Raw genomic sequence first — 19,884 nt, 5'->3', positions numbered from 1 at the left:
GAGCATCAATGAAGGCCGCTAGGGCACACGAGGCGGTGGGTGGCCAGCACCACGCCCGGCTGCCTTTGTATCAATGTGCATACGTGTGCTGGACTTCTTTCGCACCGTACGTAGCCAACCGTGGCTCATCGGAGGTGTCTGCCGAGTGGCGATGTTTACGCATCTTCAGCGGCTACTCATTTGAGAGCTGAGTCGAGGGTGGAGCACCACGCCCGGCCGCCTTTGTCTCGCCCAGCGTACGCGGCGCTCGTTCGGCGTCGAAGTCGGCACCGTTGCAGAGATGTCCGCCGCTGATGTTGGTTCCTGATCGGGAATCGAACTCGTGGGTCGCCCGGGGATACGTAGAGCGGTGCGCTCACCAGCCGCGGGATCTGTGTGTGTGTGTGCGTGTATAACCGGAGTTCGATTCCAGCTCACGAGCAATATCAGTGAGTGAAGATTATCTGAATTGGTCCTGGGCCCTCCCCAAAGTCGATTCGGTCAAAGATGAGTACCTGGTGCGATGTGTAGTAAACATCGCCACTGGGGAGACAAAGGCGGCCGGGCGTGGTGCTGGACACCCACCCCCTCGTGTGCCGGCCTTCATAGGTGCTCGCTAACAGCACTTGCCCCTACAGCCTGGTACAGGCTACACGGGTGGGGGGGGGGGGTATTTGGTGTGTATGTGTACACGGTGTGTGTGTGTGTGTACACGGTGTGTGTGTACACGGTGTGTGTGTGTGTATATATATACGGTGTGTGTGTGTGTGTACACGGTGTGTGTGTGTACACGGTGTGTGTGTACACGGTGTGTGTGTATATACGGTGTGTGTGTGTATGTGTACACGGTGTGTGTGTACACGGTGTGTGTATATATACGGTGTGTGTGTACACGGTGTGTGTGTGTACACGGTGTGTGTGTGCGTGTGTACACGGTGTATGTGTGTGTGTACACGGTGTGTGTGTGTATATATACGGTGTGTGTATGTACACGGTGTGTGTGTGTACACGGTGTATGTATGTGCGTGTGTACACGGTGTGTGTATGTGCGTGTGTACACGGTGTGTGTTTACACGTTGTGTGTGTGTACATGGTGTGTGTGTGTACATGTGTGTTTGTACGTGTGTGTACACGTTGTGTGTGTTTGTACACGGTGTGTGTGTGCGTACACGTTGTGTGTGTGTACACGTTGTGTGTGTACACGTTGTGTGTACGTGTGTGTGTGTACGTGTGTGTACACGTTGTGTGTGTGTGTACACGTTGTGTGTGTGTACACTGTGTGCGTGTGTGCGTGTGAGTGAATGCGAGTGGGCGGGGCTGCCACATCCCTTATTCGTGGAAGTGGGGGGTAGGGCTCAGGGAGCGGAGTTCCTGGAACGCAGCCGCCCCCCCATCTCCCCCACCCCACCCCCACCCCACCCCCACCTAACCCGCAACCCCCTCCCTCCCAAGTCCTCACCCCTCCCACGTTCATCAGCGAACCCTGCACCCCACCCTCTTCTCCATCCTCCAATTCCCTCGCGCGCGTCTCGCGCTCTCTTCGCTCCACGGTGGCCAAAGAGCGACTGCTGCTGCTGTTGCTCGAACGAGCCGCGAGAGAGACGCAATGGCTCTCACCTCCTCACCTTTACAGCCCGCGGTGCCAGTGGTGGAAACTCCACATTCCTATGGCGGGGGGAGTGGGGTGATGGGGGTGGCGAATATGTCCACTGACTACCACCCAGAAAGTTGAACTAATTATATCGACCCCACCCCCGGAGGAAGGGATCGATGTGCTAAGTCAACCACCACCCACCCACCCCCCTCCCCGTCCCCAACTAGGAATTGAACTCTCAACCTTGCCGCTCTCGGATTCGGTGGCGTCCGAACGTCCAGGTTACGTCTCTCGGGCAACCCTACAGATCCTCAGGGTCTTTCTCAGCGTCCATGTTCACCTAGGTCCCCTGTTCAAGGTCAATGTAGTTAACGTCTTCGCGGAGATGTTAACTACCTCGCCTGGTGTACAGGAGGTCGTGGATTCGATCCCGACTTTAATGGCTGCTGCTGTATGTTTGGAGTTTGCGTGTCTCTCTCTCATCATCATCACGGTGGCTAGGAGATGTTAACTACCTCGCCTGGTATACAGGAGGTCGTGGGTTCGATCCCGACCCTGACGCCTGCTGCTGTATATTTGGAGTTTGCGTGTCTCTCTCTCATCATCATCACGGTTGCTAGGAGATGTTAACTACCTCGCATGGTATACAGGAGGTCGTGGGTTCGATCCCGACCCTGACGCTTGCTGTTGTATATTTGGAGTTTGCGTGTCTCTCTCTCTTTCTCTCATCATCATCACGGTGGCTAGGATATGTTAACTACCTCGTTTCGTGTACAGGAGGTCGTGGGTTAGATCCCGACCCTGACGCCTGCTGCTGCTGTATATTTGGAGTTTGTGTGTCGCTCTCCTCGTCGTCGCGTGGATTTTTCTCCGGGCCCTCCGGTTATTTTTTTGCTCTCTACATTTAGAATCAACATCACGTGTTTAGAGTATTTGGCTGCTATAAATTTCCACGTGATAAGCCATCTTCGTTGAGCTACCATCTGTGGCCAGGTCGCTTCTGAAAAAGAGCCACATAGCTCGGTAGGCCTTACCTGGTGAAATAATAAAATAGTTGATAGTTTAGTTTTAGTCTATCTGGTTTTTGCAATGATCCACCCAGGTCCCTTTCTCATGGTCCATACAGGACCAGGTTCCTTTCTGTGATTCCTTATCCAGATCCCTTGATCCAGGGTCCTCAGAGAGCCATCGTCCTTAAAGCCTCAGGTCCTTTTTTGTTCGTCTTCTTGCTCAGCATATGCACACACACTCCAAATACGTATCCGAAGTTCAGTCAATGTTCAGGTCACCTTTCGTTGAATTGTTACAGAGCCAGATCCCCCTCGTTCGTTTGCTTTAATGATCCAGGTCACCATGTGATGGTTTGTTCAAGATCCATATTACTTTATCGGAGTCCCTTACAATCCAGATCCTTTTCCCAAGTTCAATAATCACCCAGGTCGCTTTGTCAGTGGGGTGGGTTGGGGTGGGGGGCAGAGGTGAGGGGCGCAGAGTGACGTTTCTCACATGTTCTGCGCTACGGAAACCGGTGCTTGGCCATAACAAAAAAAATCCCCAACAATTACCGCCCCCCCCCCCCCGCCAACCTCCCTTGATCTACCGCACAGCTCAAAGTTTGGCATGAACCGAGGGGGGCTTGCGTGTGAAGGCCTTCTTGTTGGGGCGAAGTCCATGCTTCAAATCCCGTGGATGAGAAAGCCATCGCCGGTGTGAGCGGCGCGAAACATAATCCGCGCCGGAGGATAGCGCAGAGTTTAAAATACAAACGTGCGCAAAAAAAAATCCGCGTGCTCCTCGGCCCCCCCCCCCCCAAACAAAAAAAAAATCCTGCGGCCAGAACATTCCCTTGGCCTTTTAACAACAACGACGACGACAAAGAAACTGTTGTCCTCCCTGCGATGTTCCTGCGAACCCCGGTTTGCGCGACGGGTCGACGCCGACTCGTTCTTGCGAACGCTCGCCCCTTCTCCCCGCGTGTCGGAGAATGTCCCGCGGAGGCGGATGTCTCAGAGCTACTTCTCGAGATCCCCTTCTCTGGTGTCGTCGCCCTCTGGGCAGCTGCAGTAGCGGGCGGCACTTTCACCGACGCGCACTGCCGCCACACCAAATACTCGCCCTCTCTGCCGGAAGCAACGGCAGACAAGGATTCCCCCGTGTAGCCTGTAACAGACTGTAGGGGGGCAAGCGCTGTGAGCGAGTAGCACCTCTGAAGGCCGGCACGCTACACGAGGAGGTGGGTGGCCAGCACCACGCCCAGCCGCCTTCGTCTCCCCAGTGGCGATGTTTACACACCGCACCAGGTACTTATATGAGGCTGAGTCGACCTAGGGGAAGCCCAGGACCGGATTCAGATAATCGTCACTGGTGTTGGTGACCGTGAGCGGGAATTGAACTCGGGTTGCCAGGTTCGATGCGCTTTGCGCTATCCGTGGCACTACCGCTCCCCACACTCTCTGCCACCCGTTCATCCACTCTTCCCACTCACCCACTCACTCACCCACCCACACACTCACCCACTCACTCACCCACTCACCCACCCACTCACCCACTCACCCACCCACCCACACACTCACCCACTCACTCACCCACTCACTCACCCACTCACCCACCCACCCACTCACCCACTCACCCACCCACCCACTCACCCACCCACACACTCACCCACCCACTCACCCACCCACTCACCCACCCACACACTCACCCACTCACTCACCCACTCACCCACCCACACACTCACCCACTCACTCACCCACCCACTCACCCACCCACACACTCACCCACCCACACACCCACCCACTCACCCACGAGCTCACACCACTGCGGCTCACACCACTGCGGCTCACAACATCTTTGTCTGTTTCCCCACTCGCGACACTTCCCTTGGGAATTCCCTCCTCCGCTTCCTCCCATTTATCGTCTCTTTTCCCAAGATTTTACGAGAAAAAATAACCTCGCTCAGTGATATAACCGTGTCGCAACCTCGCTAGAGCTGATTGCTGCTGCTCGCTTGGCGTTCTTGGTGGCCCTTTTGCGCCTGTGCTCAGAAACTCTGTTTTATATATATACATCATTAATGTAACAAACATCTCAGAGGGAAAATTGATCCGGGCTTGAGACCATCAACTCCCCCTATACTTGAGAACCCGGTGTCATCTTAACATGGTCTCTGTGTGAGTCTATGGGTCTGTGTGTGAGTCTATGGGTCTCTGTGTGAGTCTTTGGGTCTCTGTGTGAGTCTATGGGTCTCTGTGTGAGTCTTTGGGTCTCTGTGTGAGTCTTTGGGTCTCTGTGTGAGTCTATGGGTCTCTGTATGAGTCTATGAATGAGTCTCTGTGTGAGTCGATCGGTCTCTGTGTGAGTCTATGGGTCTGTGTGAGTATTTGGGTCTGTGTGTGAGTCTATGGGTCTCTGTGTGAGTCTTTGGGTCTCTGTGTGAGTCTTTGGGTCTCTGTATGAGTCTATGAATGAGTCTCTGTGTGAGTCGATCGGTCTCTGTGTGAGTCTATGGGTCTGTGTGAGTCTTTGGGTCTGTGTGTGAGTCTATGGGTCTCTGTGTGAGTCTATGGGTCTCTGTATGAGTCGATCGGTCTCTGTGTGCGTCTTTGGGTCTCTGTATGAGTCTATGGGTCTCTGTATGAGTCTATGGGTCTCTGTGTGAGTCTATGAGTCTGTGTGTGAGTCTATGGGTCTTTGTGAGTCTATGGGTCTGTGTGAGTCTTTGGGTCTCTGTGTGAGTCTATGAGTCTGTGTGTGAGTCTATGGGTCTCTGTATGAGTCGATCGGTCTCTGTGTGAGTCTATGGGTCTCTGTGTGAGTCTATGGGTCTGTGTGAGTCTATGGGTCTGTGTGAGTCTTTGGGTCTCTGTGTGAGTCTATTGGTCTGTGTGTGAGTCTATGGGTCTCTGTGTGAGTCTATGAGTCTGTGTGTGAGTCTATGGGTCTGTGTGAGTCTATGGGTCTGTGTGAGTCTATGGGTCTGTGTGAGTCTATGGGTCTGTGTGAGTCTTTGGGTCTCTGTGTGAGTCTATGGGTCTGTGTGAGTCTATGGGTCTCTGTGTGAATCTATGCGTCTCTGCTGTGTGAGTCTATGTGTCTCTGTGTGAGTCTATGAGTCTGTGTGTGAGTCTATGAGTCTGTGTGAGTCTATGAGTCTACGTGTGTGGGTCTATGGGTCTATGGGTCTGTGTGTGAGTCTATGGGTCTATGGGTCTGTGTGTGAGTCTATGAGTCTATGTGTGAGTCTATGTGTGGGTCTATAAGTCCCTGTGCGAGTCTACGAGACACCCCGCTGGGATCGCTCCGTGATTGGGACTGCAACCCGGACTGGAACCGAGGATCCTGGCGGTGTTCGGACCCGGAGCCTCATCGCTGTGCCCCCCCCCCCCCCACCACGAGTGGCCGCTCGCCGCTTTTGGTTTGCGCAATCGACAACAATCCCTGGAAAGTTTCTGCTCTCTGCGCACTTTGGCCGAGTGGAGGCTGTCCTTAGTTCACCCCGGTGTAGTGGTGGTGGTGGGGAGGGTGGTGGTGGGGGGGTGGTAGTGTGTGGTTAAGCCTGGTGTGGTGGTGGGGAGGGTGGTGGTGTGTGGGTCACCCCGGTGTGGTGGTGGTGGTGGTGGGGAGGGTGGTGGTGGTGGGGAGGGTGGTGGTGGTGGGGAGGGTGGTAGTGTGTGGTTCAGCTCGGTGTAGTGGCAGTAGTGCGCTCAGCCTTGCACTAACGGCTACAGTAATCGTATTACAATAATAACAACAACAGCAATAACGTGTTTCAAATAGAATGTGTTGATCCGTGGGCAAGTGTGCGTGTGCTTCTGCTGCTAACGGGTGCTAGCTGACAGCACTCGCCTCTCCGTACGTGTGCGCGTGAGTGTACGCGTGTGTGTGTGCACGTGTACGCCATGTGTGTGCATGTGTACACCGTGTGTGTGCATGTGTACACCGTGTGTGTGCATGTGTACACCGTGTGTGTGCATGTGTACACCGTGTGTGTGTGTGTCCGTGTGCGTGTGTACACGTGTGTGTGCATGTGTACACGTGTGTGTGTGCATGTGTACACTTGTGTGTGTGTGTGTGCACGCGTACACGTGTGTGTGTGCACGCGTACACGTATGTGCGTGTGTACACGTGTGTGTGTGCGTGTGTACACGTGTGTGTGTGTGCATGTGCACACGTGCATACACACACACGTGTACACGTGTGTGCACGTGTACACGTGTGTGTGTGCGTGTGTACACGTGTGTGTGCGCGCGTGTGTACACCGTGTGTGTGTACACGTGTGTGTGTGCGTGTGTACACGTGTGTGTGTGCATGTGTGGGGAGCGATAGTGTAGCGGTTAGCGCGCTGCGCTATGAACCTGGCGACCCGGGTTCGATTCCCGCTCACGGCCAACACCAGTGACGATTATCTGAACCGGTCCCGGGCCTCCCCTAGGTCGACTCAGCCTCAAATGAGTACCTGGTGCGGTGTGTAAACATCGCCACTAGGGAGACAAAGGCGGTCGGGCGTGGTGCTGGCCACCCACCCCCTCGTGTACCGTTCCGGCCTTCATAGGTGCTCGCTAACAGCACTTGCACCTACAGTCTGTTAAGGCTATATGGGGGATCTTTACGTGTGTGTGCGCATGTGTACACACACACGTGTGTGTGCATGTGTACACACACACGTGTAGACACACACACACGTGTGTGTGGGTAGCGGTCGTGTAGTGGTGGTTAGCATGCCGCGCTACGGAACCCGGCGACGTGGGGTTTGAATCCCCGCTCACGGCCGGTGACGATAATCAGAACCGATCGTGGGCCTCCCCTAGGTCAACTCGGCCTCAAGTGAGTACCCGGTGCGGTGTGTAAACATCGCCACGGGGGAGACGAAGGCGATCGGGCGGAATTCTTGCTACACCCAACCACCCCTTGTCATTTGTGTGGTGCACCTACGGTGGTTGCCAACGGCACTTGTCCTATCAGCCCCACGGGGTGGTGCCTTTGTCTTTGTGCGCGTGGGAGAGAGATTCAGACCGCACGTGATTACGGGAGCGAGGCGTCGCCTGCCATCAGGAACGCCTTCCATGTCGGACAATTTGCACTCAGACAAAGATCCCCCGTGTAGCCTTCAGCAGGCTTTTGGGGCAAGTGCCGTTTAGCGAGCAGCAGCACCTATCAAGGCCGGCACAGCACACGAGGGGGGGGGGATGGGTTGGCCAGCTCCACGCCCGGCCGCCTTTGTATCCCTCGCGACGACGTTTAAAATGCAACGAGAGTTTAATAATATCGTGGCGGCGTCATTTCAGTGTTGTATATGTAATACTTGATTTGGGTTTCCTGGGCCATTTCACCCGCAGATGATTGCTCAAAATGTCCCCCCCCAATATATTGCTATAAAATAGAATTATGTTTATATGATTGTGGTTATGGTTGTACTTTATTAAGCCATTACATACAATGAAACACGAGAAGGTAAAAAAATAAAAAAAACAGCAATGTAATACAATACACTATTAGACATTATTGTTAAAAATAAATCAAAAGTCAATCCCATGTTTTAGTGCATTTTTTTATATTTTAGGCAGGAAATTAGTTTTAAAATTTAGATTTTTTTTCTGGGGGGGGGGGGGCCCAGACCCCCAGACCCCCTGAAAGATTTGTTGACTCCATGGCTACGGCCTTGGTGTGTGTGATAAAGAGAATATAGTTTTGGGGAAAATTAAACAGTTGCGTGAATGTGAGACATACAAGATTGGCGTTTCTTCACCGCAAAGGCCCGCGGGCCACCGGCGGCCCCCAGGTGGCCTTTAGCGCGGCCCCCGACAGCACACAACACGTGACAACTCCACCCCCCCCCCATCATCATCACCATCGTCATCGTGCTGCTGTCAAACCCCCCCGCCTCCCCCCCCAAGGGGTTTCAAATGGCGTTTTGGCCCTCGCACCCCCCCCCCCCCGGAAATGAGTGAAGAGCGCCCGCTTGTCGAGACTGTGGCCACTGCCCTTGGTCGTGTGCTGGTAGCCCTCCTGGGTCCGCGGGTCCACGCCTTCAAACGTGCAGGCTGTGTACACGCGTGTGTTCGTGCGGACGCGCTGCGTGCGTGTCGTGTTGTCCCGGCCGCTCAGCGATTTTGTTGTTGCCTATGTTGAACAACTTTCGCAGCGTCCGTAGCCAAACCGTGCCAGTCGGAGCTGCACGGGAACGAAACAAACACAGCGACAACAACAACAACAACGAGGAGGAGGAGGAGGAGCGAGTTCACAACCCCCCGGCGCTAATGCGACGACTGCGATGTGCAGCCCTTTGTCGCTCTCGAGCGGCACAGACAAAAGAGACGCCGGCGGAACAACGCGCGTAGCAGTACAACACGCGCAGAGATGCGCGCGTGTGTGGTGCGAGCGTCGTGCGTGACGGGGGAGCGGTGGCGCAGCGGTTAGCGCTACGCCGCGCTGCGATGCCGGCGACCCGAGTTCGATTCCCGCTCACGGACAACAACCGGTGACGATTGTCTAAACCGGTCCCCGGGCCTCCCCTAGGTCGACTCAGCCGCAAATGTAAACATCGTTACTGGGGGAGACAAAGGCGGCCGGGCGTGGTGCTGGCCGCCCACCCCCTCGTGTGCCACAGTGCCGGCCTTCATAGGTGCTGCTACTCGCTAACAGCACTTGCCCCCAACAGTCTGTTGAAGTCTATAATGGGGGATCTTTGTCTTTGTTGTGTGTCCTTGGCATACACAAATGACCTCACGTGCTATTTGTCTCCGCGTGTCGTGCACGCTGCACGTGTGTGTGCGCATTGCACGTGTGTGTGTGTGTCACTCGCGTACCCGCGTGTGCTCGTGTGTGTGTGTGTGTGTCACTCGCGTACCCGCGTGTGCTCGTGTGTGTGTGTGTGTGTCACTCGCGTACCCGCGTGTGCTCGTGTGTGTGTGTGTCACTCGCGTACCCGCGTGTGCTCGCTGTGTGTGTGTGTGTGTCACTCGCGTACCCGCGTGTGCTCGTGTGTGTGTGTGTGTCACTCGCGTAACCGCGTGTGCTCGTGTGTGTGTATGTCACTCGCGTACCCGCGTGTGCTCGCTGTGTGTGTGTGTGTGTCACTCGCGTACCCGCGTGTGCTCGTGTGTGTGTCACTGGCGTACCCGCGTGTGCACGTGCGTGTGTGTGTGTCACTCACACACACACGCACGTGCACACGCGAGCGCGCGCACGTGCGTGTGTGTCCGTTCCGCCTCGTCACTAACTCCGCGTGTTCTCGCCGCCAGGTGTTTGTGTCGACGTGAAATTGACCCGCGGGGCAGGGGGGCGGGGGGGGGGTGGAGGTGGAACGCCAGAGCCGGCGGGGATTCCACCGGATTTTGAACGCTTCAAGACGTTTTTCTTCGTCGCTGTTGGTGTTTTAACCCCTTAAACGAAATCGTTCCAGCTCCCGTCGGCCGAAGGGAAGAGGAGGGGCCAGGCGAAGAAACATTGACACACCGGTGGAAGTTTGGCCGAGTGGGGCAACACGCGGCCGCCCGTGCACCTCCTCCTCCCCCGAAATTAATCCGAGTGGCCGGCGTTCGTGAACAAAGTCATCGGGTGACCGATCCGTGGGACGCGGCTCCGGGCCACATCAACTGCAGCCACCGCCGCTGCCGCCGCGACCGCCGCCGCTGCGGTCAACGGCATCGAGTGTTTTTTCTCCCCGTCGAACGTAATCGATCTTCGAGGATTTCCCCTCCCCCCTCCCACACACGCCCCCCCCCCCCCCCCCATTTGATTTCCTTCCTTTAGCGGGGTAGGGGGAGAGAGGAGGGACGAGGGAGGAGGAGGAGGAGGAGGAGGGGGAGGAGGGGGAGGAGGTAGCAGCAGTGACGACGACGACGGAGGAGGAGGAGGATTTGGCGAGCGAGGTAGCCGAGAGGTTGGGTCGGGCTGTGTGGGGGTGGGGGTTGGGGGGGGGGGGGGGGGTGGCGGAGAAAAGGGGGTGGTAGCAGATTCGAGGAACCAGCGTTTGCGCAACGGGACGAAGGCATCGACAACTTTCTATTAAAAGGCGGCCGCTCTCGGCGGAATCCCGGCACACGGCCCAGCTCCTGACTCAGGCTCAGGCTCAGGCTCAGGCTCAGGCTCCTGGCTCAGGCTCAGGCTCAGGCTCGCGTCGTTTAGATGATGGTTTTTTTTTTTTTCAACGGCAATTTTGCAATAGGCTTTTATTTCCCACGCGACCGTGAATGATTTACTGTTAGTATTATTGTCGTCACTTGGGAGGACAACGGAACGTGCGCGTCGACATGGATGACGATTCGCCGCCGCGTCCGTCGGCCCTCCTGTGAAACAAAATAAAAACGCGCGGCGGAGTTTTTTCGGAGTCTGGACATCGACGGCGACAGCCGAATCCACGGCCAGGATCCACGCGGGACCCTCCCCCACTGCCACCGCCGGCGCTGGCACGACCTCCGACGACCTCCGACGACCTCCGACGACCTCCGACCTCCACCGCCGCCACCGGCCGGCCGGCCGCGACCTCGTGACCCCCGACCCCGTCTACTCCCCCCCCCCCCCTCCACGGCCCCCCAACCCGCCGGATGGGACGAGCCCCCCGCTTCCCCCGCAAATGACTTGCCTGGAGGAGAGCCGGCCCCAGCTGCCCCACCGCCCCGCGGCGGAGGCGGCACCGTCGTGCAAGCGCGAGCCGCAGCGGGGCCGGGCGGCCGCCGCCGCCAGCATCACGACGCCCGTGCCAGCGGCGGCGATGCGCCACCTCCAGCTGTCAGGTGCGCTGCGACCCCGCTCTCTCCTCTCTCCGCTCTCTCCTCCGCTCTCTCCTCCGCTCTCTCCTCCTTCCGCTCTCTCCTCCGCTCTCTCCTCCGCTCTCTCCTCCGCTCTCTCCTCCGCTCTCCTCCGCTCTCTCCTCCGCTCTCCTCCTCCGCTCTCTCCTCCGCTCTCTCCTCCTGGCTCTCTCCTCCGCTCTCTCCTCCGCTCTCTCCTCCGCTCTTCCTCCTCCGCTCTTCCTCCACTCTCTCCTCCGCCCTCTCCTCCGCTCTCTCCTCCGCTCTCTCCTCCGCTCTCTCCTCCCCTCTCTCCTCCGCCCTCTCCTCCGCTCTGTCCTCCGCTCTCTCCTCCCCTCTCTCCTCCGCCCTCTCCTCCGCTCTCTCCTCCGCTCTCTCCTCCGCTCTCTCCTCCGCTCTCTCCTCCCCTCTCTCCTCCCGCTCTCTCCTCCCGCTCTCTCCTCCGCTCTCTCCTCCCCTCTCTCCTCCGCTCTCTCCTCCGCTCTCTCCTCCGCTCTTCTTAGTCTCTCCTCTCTGCGCTCCCCCACTCTTTCCCCACTCTCCTCTCCGCCCTCTCCACCGTCTTGCGCTCATCCGCAGGCTTTCTCTCCTCTCCTCCGCTCTCCCCTTTCCTCTCCTCTCCTCCGCTCTCCCCCGCTCTCGATTTCCCCACACACACACACGCCCACTGTCACCTTGTGGGTCGTGCCGTGCCGGTGAGGGCGTGGGTCGTGCGGGGCCGGTGAGAGCGTGGGTCGTGCGGGGCCGGTGTGGGTCGTGCGGTGCCGGTGAAGTCGTGGGTCGTGCAGGGCCGGTCCACCGCGCGTTACCGGCGAGGTGCGTGCCGGCACAGGGGTAGAGCCGTCAGGGCGAGGGGCTTGGGGCGTTGGCAGGAGCCGGGGGACCTCGCCCCCCCTTGCTCCGTGCGCCGTGCCGGCCAGGTGCACGTCGGAGGCCGTCGCCGCGACAGCAGCAGGCTGAGCCCCCCGCGCTAAAGTTAGAAGCGCGGTGTTGTCGCCATGAACCCGGCGACCCGAGTTCCATTCCCGGCCGTGGCCAACATCGGCGGCTCTGGGTGATATCTGAACCCGTCTGGAGTCCCGCCCGCCCTTCCCGTCACCTTCCCGTCACCGTCCCGCACAGATCGGCGTGGTGAAGTATGGCCAAACGACCCCCGTGGGACCAAACACTGCTGCGGGGGAGGGGGGGGGGGGAGAGACCTTTGTCCGGCGGTGGAGTCACTTGGGGCTGTGAATCTGAACGCGGGCGTCGGTGTTCGTGCTGACGTTGAGAGTTGAGAGGCGTGGGTTCGCGTCGCTGTTCTAGCCAGGGTTCGGGCTAAAAGAGAGCGCCAGGGTTAGAGTTAAGGTTATGGTTGAGGCCGGGGTGCGGCTGGAGAAGGTGTATTCGTAGGGTTACAAGAAGAATTCAAGTGTAGAACGCGGCGTGCCATCCTCAGATCCCAATGCGCAATGCATGAGAAGCGGGAAACAAAAACAGGACCGGGGGACACCGCCCGACCGAGAGAGGGGCAAGGCTCCGTTTAAAGAGACGGGGTTTGCAGACTTGAACACATCTACCGACTCCGATTGCCCCCATTGCAAGTGGCGAGGCGTTCCGAACGTAGCTTGGGTGCCACGCTGGCAGAAGCGCCGATCGGCAAAAGGGCGCGACAATGTTAATCGCTATTCACGTTCATCATTAGACCTCCTTTGCCAGTACCAAATCATAATAATAGGGTTTTTCCCCTTTTTTTTCTGGCAACAAAACTGAAACCTTTTTGCAAGGATTCATGTCTGCATTAACCACAATACCTGCAGTCAAAATGCAAACAAAATACATGCTATGATAATATATGCATTGTCCTTGAAACTGATTGGCCCACACCAAGGGACGGCTTTCTTTTGAGCCTCGACCCAATTGGTGCTCGACCAGATGACGCCAAAAGGCGTACAGCTCAAAGACAATGCACTATCAAAGTAATGAGGGCTCGGGGTGAGCATCTACATCATTAGACCTAATTTGCCAGTACAAAAATGTAATAATGGGGTTTCAAGGACAATGCATATATTATCATAGTATGTTTTTTGTTTGCATTTTTACTGCAGGTATTGTGGTTAATTCAGACATGAATCCTTGTTATAAGGGTTTCAGTTTTGTTGCCTAAAATAAAAGGGGGAAAAACCCTATTATTACGCTATTGACGTTATTGTGGTGAATAATGGTCGCAGTGATTATGTTTTAAAATAGTCGAAGGGGGACCCCCGTATAAAATAGCTCGTCCCTGTGACGAGGGTCACGGTTTCCTGGTCAATGTCATAATGGCAGAGGTAGAGAGTGAGCGTGAATTGGCAGCGGTGCTGAGAGTGTGACAGATGGATGGCGAGGGAGTGCGAGGCTCGCGGAGACAGGGATGCAGAGAGAGAGAGAGTGTGAGAGGGATGGAGAGTGCGTGTGCGTATTCCTTTGTGTTGTCACAGGATTGTGGTGTTGGTGTATGTGCAAGTGAGAGAGAGAGAGAGCAAGTGAGAGAGTGAGTGATGTGAGAGTGTGAGTGATGTGAGAGAGTGGGGAGAGAGTGATGTGAGAGTGATGTGAGAGTGTGAGAGAGTAGAGAGTGATGTGAGAGAGAGAGAGTGATGTGAGAGTGTGAATGATGTGAGAGTGAGGTGAGAGAGTGGGGAGAGAGTGATGTGAGACAGAGTGTGAGGGATGGAGCGAATGTGAAAGTGAATTATGTGAGCGGGAGAGAGAGTGGGGAGAGAGTGATGTGAGAGAGTGGGGAGAGAGTGATGTGAGAGATGTGAGAGAGTGAGTGATGTGAGAGAGTGAGTGATGTGAGAGTGTGAGAGAGTGGGTGATGTGAGAGAGTGAGAGAGTGGGGAGAGAGTGATGTGAGAGTGTGAGGGGTCACCGTCTCTCGATTTTCTCGACGTGCGAGCGTGTGGGCATCCACAACAAAAACTGTGACCACGGCAACAAACAAACACCGGCCAGCGGCAACTACAACAACCACAACAACCACCACAACAACCACCACAACAACCACAATCACCACAACAACCACCACAACCATCACAACCACCACAACAACCACCACAACCACAACAACAAACACAATCACCACAACAACCACCACAACCATCACAACAACCACAACAACAAACACAACCACAACAACAAACACAATCACAAATACCACAACAACCACCACAACCATCACAACAACAAACACAACCACAACAACAAACACAATCACCACAACCATCACAACAACCAGCACAACCATCACCTATTAACAAACACAACCACAACAACCACCACAACCATCACAACAACCACCACAACCATCACCTATTAACAAACACAACCACAACAACCACCACAACCATCACAACAACCACCACAACCATCACCTATTAACAAACACAACCACAACAACCACCACAACCATCATAATTATTAACAAACACAACCACAATAACCACCACAACCATCACAACAACCACCACAACCATCACAACTATTAACAAACAACCACCACAACAACCACCACAACCACCACAACAACCACCACAACCACCACAACCACAACAACCACCACAACTATGAACAAACACAGCGCCGCCCGTGCCCCTCATTGGGGTCAAAGCGCCGCCCGTCCCGACGTCTCACGGCGATCGGAGGGATCGAGAGAGAGAGTTGGTGGTAGGGAGTGAGTGTGCACGTGTGAGTGAGTGTGCACGTGTGAGTGTGCACGAGTGAGTGTGCATGTGTGAGTGAGTGTGTGAGTGAGTGTGCACGGGTGAGTGTGCACGTGTGAGTGAGTGTGCACGAGTGAGTGTGCATGTGTGAGTGAGTGTGCACGAGTGAGTGTGCACGAGTGAGTGTGCACGAGTGAGTGAGTGTGCACGTGTGAGTGTGCACGTGTGAGTGAGTGTGCACGTGTGAGTGTGCACGTGTGAGTGAGTGTGCACGTGTGAGTGTGCACGTGTGAGTGAGTGTGCACGAGTGAGTGTGCACGAGTGAGTGTGCACGAGTGAGTGTGCACGAGTGAGTGAGTGTGCACGAGTGAGTGTGCACGTGTGAGTGTGCACGAGTGAGTGAGTGTGTGAGTGAGTGTGCACGGGTGAGTGTGCACGTGTGAGTGAGTGTGCACGTGTGAGTGTGCACATGTGAGTGAGTGTGCACGAGTGAGTGTGCACGTGTGAGTGAGTGTTTGAGTGAGTGTGCACGGGTGAGTGTGCACGTGTGAGTGAGTGTGCACGAGTGAGTGTGCACGTGTGAGTGTGCACGTGTGAGTGAGTGTGCACGAGTGAGTGAGTGTGCACGTGTGAGTGAGTGTGCACGTGTGAGTGTGCACGTGTGAGTGAGTGTGCACGTGTGAGTGTGCACGTGTGAGTGAGTGTTTGAGTGAGTGTGCACGAGTGAGTGTGCACGTGTGAGTGAGTGTGCACGTGTGAGTGAGTGTGCACGTGTGAGTGAGTGTGCACGTGTAAGTGTGCACGTGTGAGTGAGTGTGTGAGTGAGTGTGCACGTGTGAGTGAGTGTGCACGTGTAAGTGTGCACGTGTGAGTGAGTGTGTGAGTGAGTGTGCACGTGTGAGTGAGTGTGTGAGTGAGTGTGCACGTGTGAGTGAGTGTGCACGTGCGAGTGAGTGTGCACGTGTGAGTGAGTGTGTGAGTGAGTGTGCACGTCTGAGTGGCCGAGCGAGTGACCGAGTGAGTTGGCGGTGGGGAGCGAGAGAGCGAGAGCGAGCGGGCGGAGAGGGAGCGAGCGAGCGAGCCATCCTACCAAGGTCGAACTCCGTGTGGTTTTGTGTTGAATTTGTGGTTGGGGTTGGGGGATAGTTGTAGCGGAGATAATAACGATCGCACAGCGAAGCGAAACCGGAGCGCGGCGCCGCACGTGTCCATTACGGCCCTGGCAGTGGCGACGTCGATGCTGGCGGCGATGAGCAGGCGATGACACTGATGGAGATGGAGATGGTGAAATGATAACACAAATCCATCAAGGACACGGCCCACCCCCCCCCCTGAACCAAGAAAAATACGTGATCGGTGACATTTCACGAAACGGCCCTCGCATCAGAGCACGTAGGAAGAGCGTCGAGCTAAGCAGGCTTGGCAACAGAGTGGCGCGGTACGAGGTGGAGACTGCACAGAACCACCGCGTGCGGGGGGGGGGGGCGGGCGCGGGGGGGGGGCTGATGGGAATGACATTTGTTCACTTGCGTTCGCTCTCCCCCCGATTTGCCGGCACTCGTCACAAGGCGTCTGCCCCCCCCCCATCACTGCTGTAATCAATCTGCAGTGTTGGCGTTATCATCGTCGCCATCATCATCGTCGTCGTTGTTGTTGTCGTTGTTGTTGTCGTTGTTGTTGTCTTGCTGCTCTCCGAGGGATCTTGGTCGGCTCCGTTGGCGCAGAACCGTCACGGTGCACTCCGTTGGGGCGGGGGGGGGCGGGGTAGGGGGCGGGGCCTGAGCAAGAAGAGGGCGTGTCCTAAAAAGGAAAGGCGCTTGAGGCGGAGCAAGGGAGAGGCGACGACTAAGGAGGGAGAGGGGGTGTGGGGGTGGAACGAGGGCAGGGGGGTTGTGTGGAGGCCTTACCCCGGTAACATAAATAAATAAATAAACACACGTTTTATTACCCTTTCTTACTTCGCCCCGACCTTGACATCGGTGAAAAAGAGCTTTACAGCTCATCGGATTCCCCCGGCGTGAATAAATATCCTGCTTCTGATTTTACCCGCGCTGTAATGATATTATTATCTCTCCCCACTCCCCACCCCCCGCCGCCCCCAGGCTGGTACTGGGGCTCCCTGACGGCGAGTGACGCGCGGCAGATGCTGCGGCAGAGTGCGGAGGGTACGTTCCTGGTGCGCGACTCGACGCACCCGGACTACCTCTTCACGCTGTCGGTGAAGACGAGCCGCGGCCCCACCAACGTGCGCATCGAGTGTGCCGGCGGCAAGTTCAGCCTCGACTCGGCCTTCGTCGTGCGCCCCAAGGTGCTGCAGTTTGACGACGTGGTGGGCCTCGTGCAGTTCTACGTCGGCGCCAGCCAGCTGGAGGCCGCCGACGCGCCCGGCGCCGCCGAGACCGCCGCCGCCGCCGCCGGCGCCGTCGTTAATAACGCGGGTGGTGGTGGCGGTGGTGGCGGCGGTGGTGGTGGCGGTGGTGGTGGCGGTGGTGGCGGCGGTGGTGGCGGCGGTGGTGGCGGTGCCGCCGGCGCTTTTACCGGCGGCGGTGCTGCCGCGGCCGCCGCCAATAACACCGCTACCTCGGCCGTGGAGGACGGCGCCCGTGGGCGGGACGGTGCCGATGGGCCGGCGCTACGACCGCAGCAGCCGGCGGCGACGGCGGCGGCGGCGCAGCGACCGACGTTGCCGCAGGAAGCGGAGCCGGATGATGACGGCGGTGGGCACGGCGCCGTTGCTCCGACGCCGCCGCCGCCGGTGCAACAACAACAACAACAACAGCCGCTGCTCCCACCGCGGCCGCCGCCACCGCCGCCTCCTCTGCCGCCGCTGGCGGCGCCGGAAATCGCGGTACCGCCGGAAGACGGCGCCGGCGCCGCGGCGGCCGCGGCGCCGGCGCCGGCGTCACGTGCCGCGGCGCCGCCGGCGCCACCGGCGCCGGCGGCGGCGGCCGCGTCGGTGCAGCTGAAGCTGACGAGGCCGTACTACAGCTCGGCGCCAACGCTGCAGCACCTCAGCCGCACCGTCATCAACCGCAACGCGCGCGCCGTCGCCGACCTGCCGCTGCCCGGCCGCCTCAAGGAGTACCTGGACGAGTACCCCTACCGGCTCTAGCGGGCCGGCGGGCGGGCGCGACCATCCCGGTCGTTGGGGTCGAGAGGAGCGGTCGGCCTCGGCGGCGGTCGAGCGTGGAGCGGGCGGGGGGGGGGGGGACGGGAGACTCGGGGCCGGGCGAGGGTGGCCAGGGGGCGTGGAGTTTGCCCGCCGCCACCACCGCCACCGCCGCCACCGCCGGCATCGTCCGGCGCGGGGCGGAGTGAGCGCCGCCCCGGCGTGGGGCCGGCGTGACCGCGGCACTCGCGCACCGCGGTCACCACACTCACACCACACTCACACCACACTCACACCACACTCACACCACACTCACACCACACTCACCACACTCACCACACCACACTCACACCACACTCACCACACTCACACCACACTCACACCACACTCACCACACTCACACCACACTCACACCACACTCACCACACTCACCACACTGACACCACACTCACACCACACTCACACCACACTCACACCACACTCACACCACACTCACACCACACTCACCACACTCACACCACACTCACACCACACTCACACCACACTCACACCACACTCACCACACTCACACCACACTCACCACACTCACCACACTCACACCACACTCACCACACTCACACCACACTCACACCACACTCACACCACACTCACCACACTCACACCACACTCACCACACTCACACCACACTCACACCACACTCACCACACTCACCACACTCACACCACACTCACCACACTCACACCACACTCACACCACACTCACACCACACTCACACCACACTCACCACACTCACACCACACTCACCACACTCACACCACACTCACACCACCCTCACACCACACTCACACCACACTCACACCACACTGACCACACTCACACCACACTCACACCACACTCACACCACACTCACCACACTCACCACACTCACACCACACTCACCGCACTCACACCACACTCACACCACACTCACACCACACTCACCACACTCACACCACACTCACACCACACTCACACCACACTCACACCACACTCACCACACTCACACCACACTCACCACACTCACCACACTCACACCACACTCACCACACTCACACCACACTCACACCACACTCACACCACACTCACACCACACTCACACCACACTCACCACACTCACACCACACTCACACCACACTCACCACACTCACCACACTCACACCACACTCACCACACTCACACCACACTCACACCACACTCACACCACACTCACACCACACTCACCACACTCACACCACACTCACCACACTCACACCACACTCACACCACCCTCACACCACACTCACACCACACTCACACCACACTGACCACACTCACACCACACTCACACCACACTCACACCACACTCACCACACTCACCACACTCACACCACACTCACCGCACTCACACCACACTCACACCACACTCACACCACACTCACCACACTCACACCACACTCACCACACTCACACCACACTCACACCACACTCACCACACTCACACCACACTCACACCACACTCACACCACACTCACACCACTCACACCACACTCACCACACTCACACCACTCACACCACACTCACACCACACTCACACCACACTCACCACACTCACACCACACTCACACCACACTCACACCACACGCACACCACTCACACACACACCACACTCACACACACCACACTCGCACACACCACACTCACACACACCACTCACACACCACTCACACACCACTCACACACACCACACACACA

General features: G+C 57.4%; 1 protein-coding gene and 1 long non-coding RNA gene across 2 annotated transcripts in view; both read left to right on the top strand.

Annotated features, from left to right (window-relative positions):
• Positions 1-514: 514 nt before the first annotated feature.
• LOC142930995 (uncharacterized) overlaps positions 515-19,884 on the top strand; it is a 230,162-nt gene continuing 210,792 nt past the window's right edge. Inside the window, exon 1 of the long non-coding RNA XR_012946993.1 lies at positions 515-588. This is a non-coding gene — a long non-coding RNA (uncharacterized LOC142930995). The remainder of the gene's footprint in view (positions 589-19,884) is intronic.
• On the top strand, positions 10,466-18,117 carry LOC142930994 (uncharacterized). The gene is made up of 3 exons (XM_076074186.1): positions 10,466-10,647; positions 10,685-11,307; positions 17,108-18,117. Exons 2-3 carry the CDS (start codon positions 11,148-11,150, stop codon positions 18,115-18,117), a joined length of 1,170 nt encoding a protein of 389 aa, XP_075930301.1. The 5' UTR covers positions 10,466-10,647; positions 10,685-11,147.

The sequence above is a fragment of the Petromyzon marinus genome, chromosome 46, assembly GCF_048934315.1.
Source record: "Petromyzon marinus isolate PM22_M1 ecotype Great Lakes invasive population chromosome 46, UKy_Petmar_22M1.pri1.0, whole genome shotgun sequence".
NCBI classification, from domain to species: Eukaryota; Metazoa; Chordata; class Hyperoartia; order Petromyzontiformes; family Petromyzontidae; genus Petromyzon; species Petromyzon marinus.
The sequence above is the reverse complement of the archived record's forward strand: the minus strand, read 5'-3'. Positions and strand labels throughout refer to the sequence as shown.

Coding starts and splice junctions, on each gene's coding strand:
- LOC142930994 (XM_076074186.1), top strand. CDS start 11,148: ATGACTTGCCTGGAGGAGAGCCGGCCCCAGCTGCCCCACCGCCCCGCG. Junction 11,308..17,107: donor GCGCCACCTCCAGCTGTCAG/GTGCGCTGCGAC, acceptor CGCCGCCCCCAG/GCTGGTACTGGGGCTCCCTG.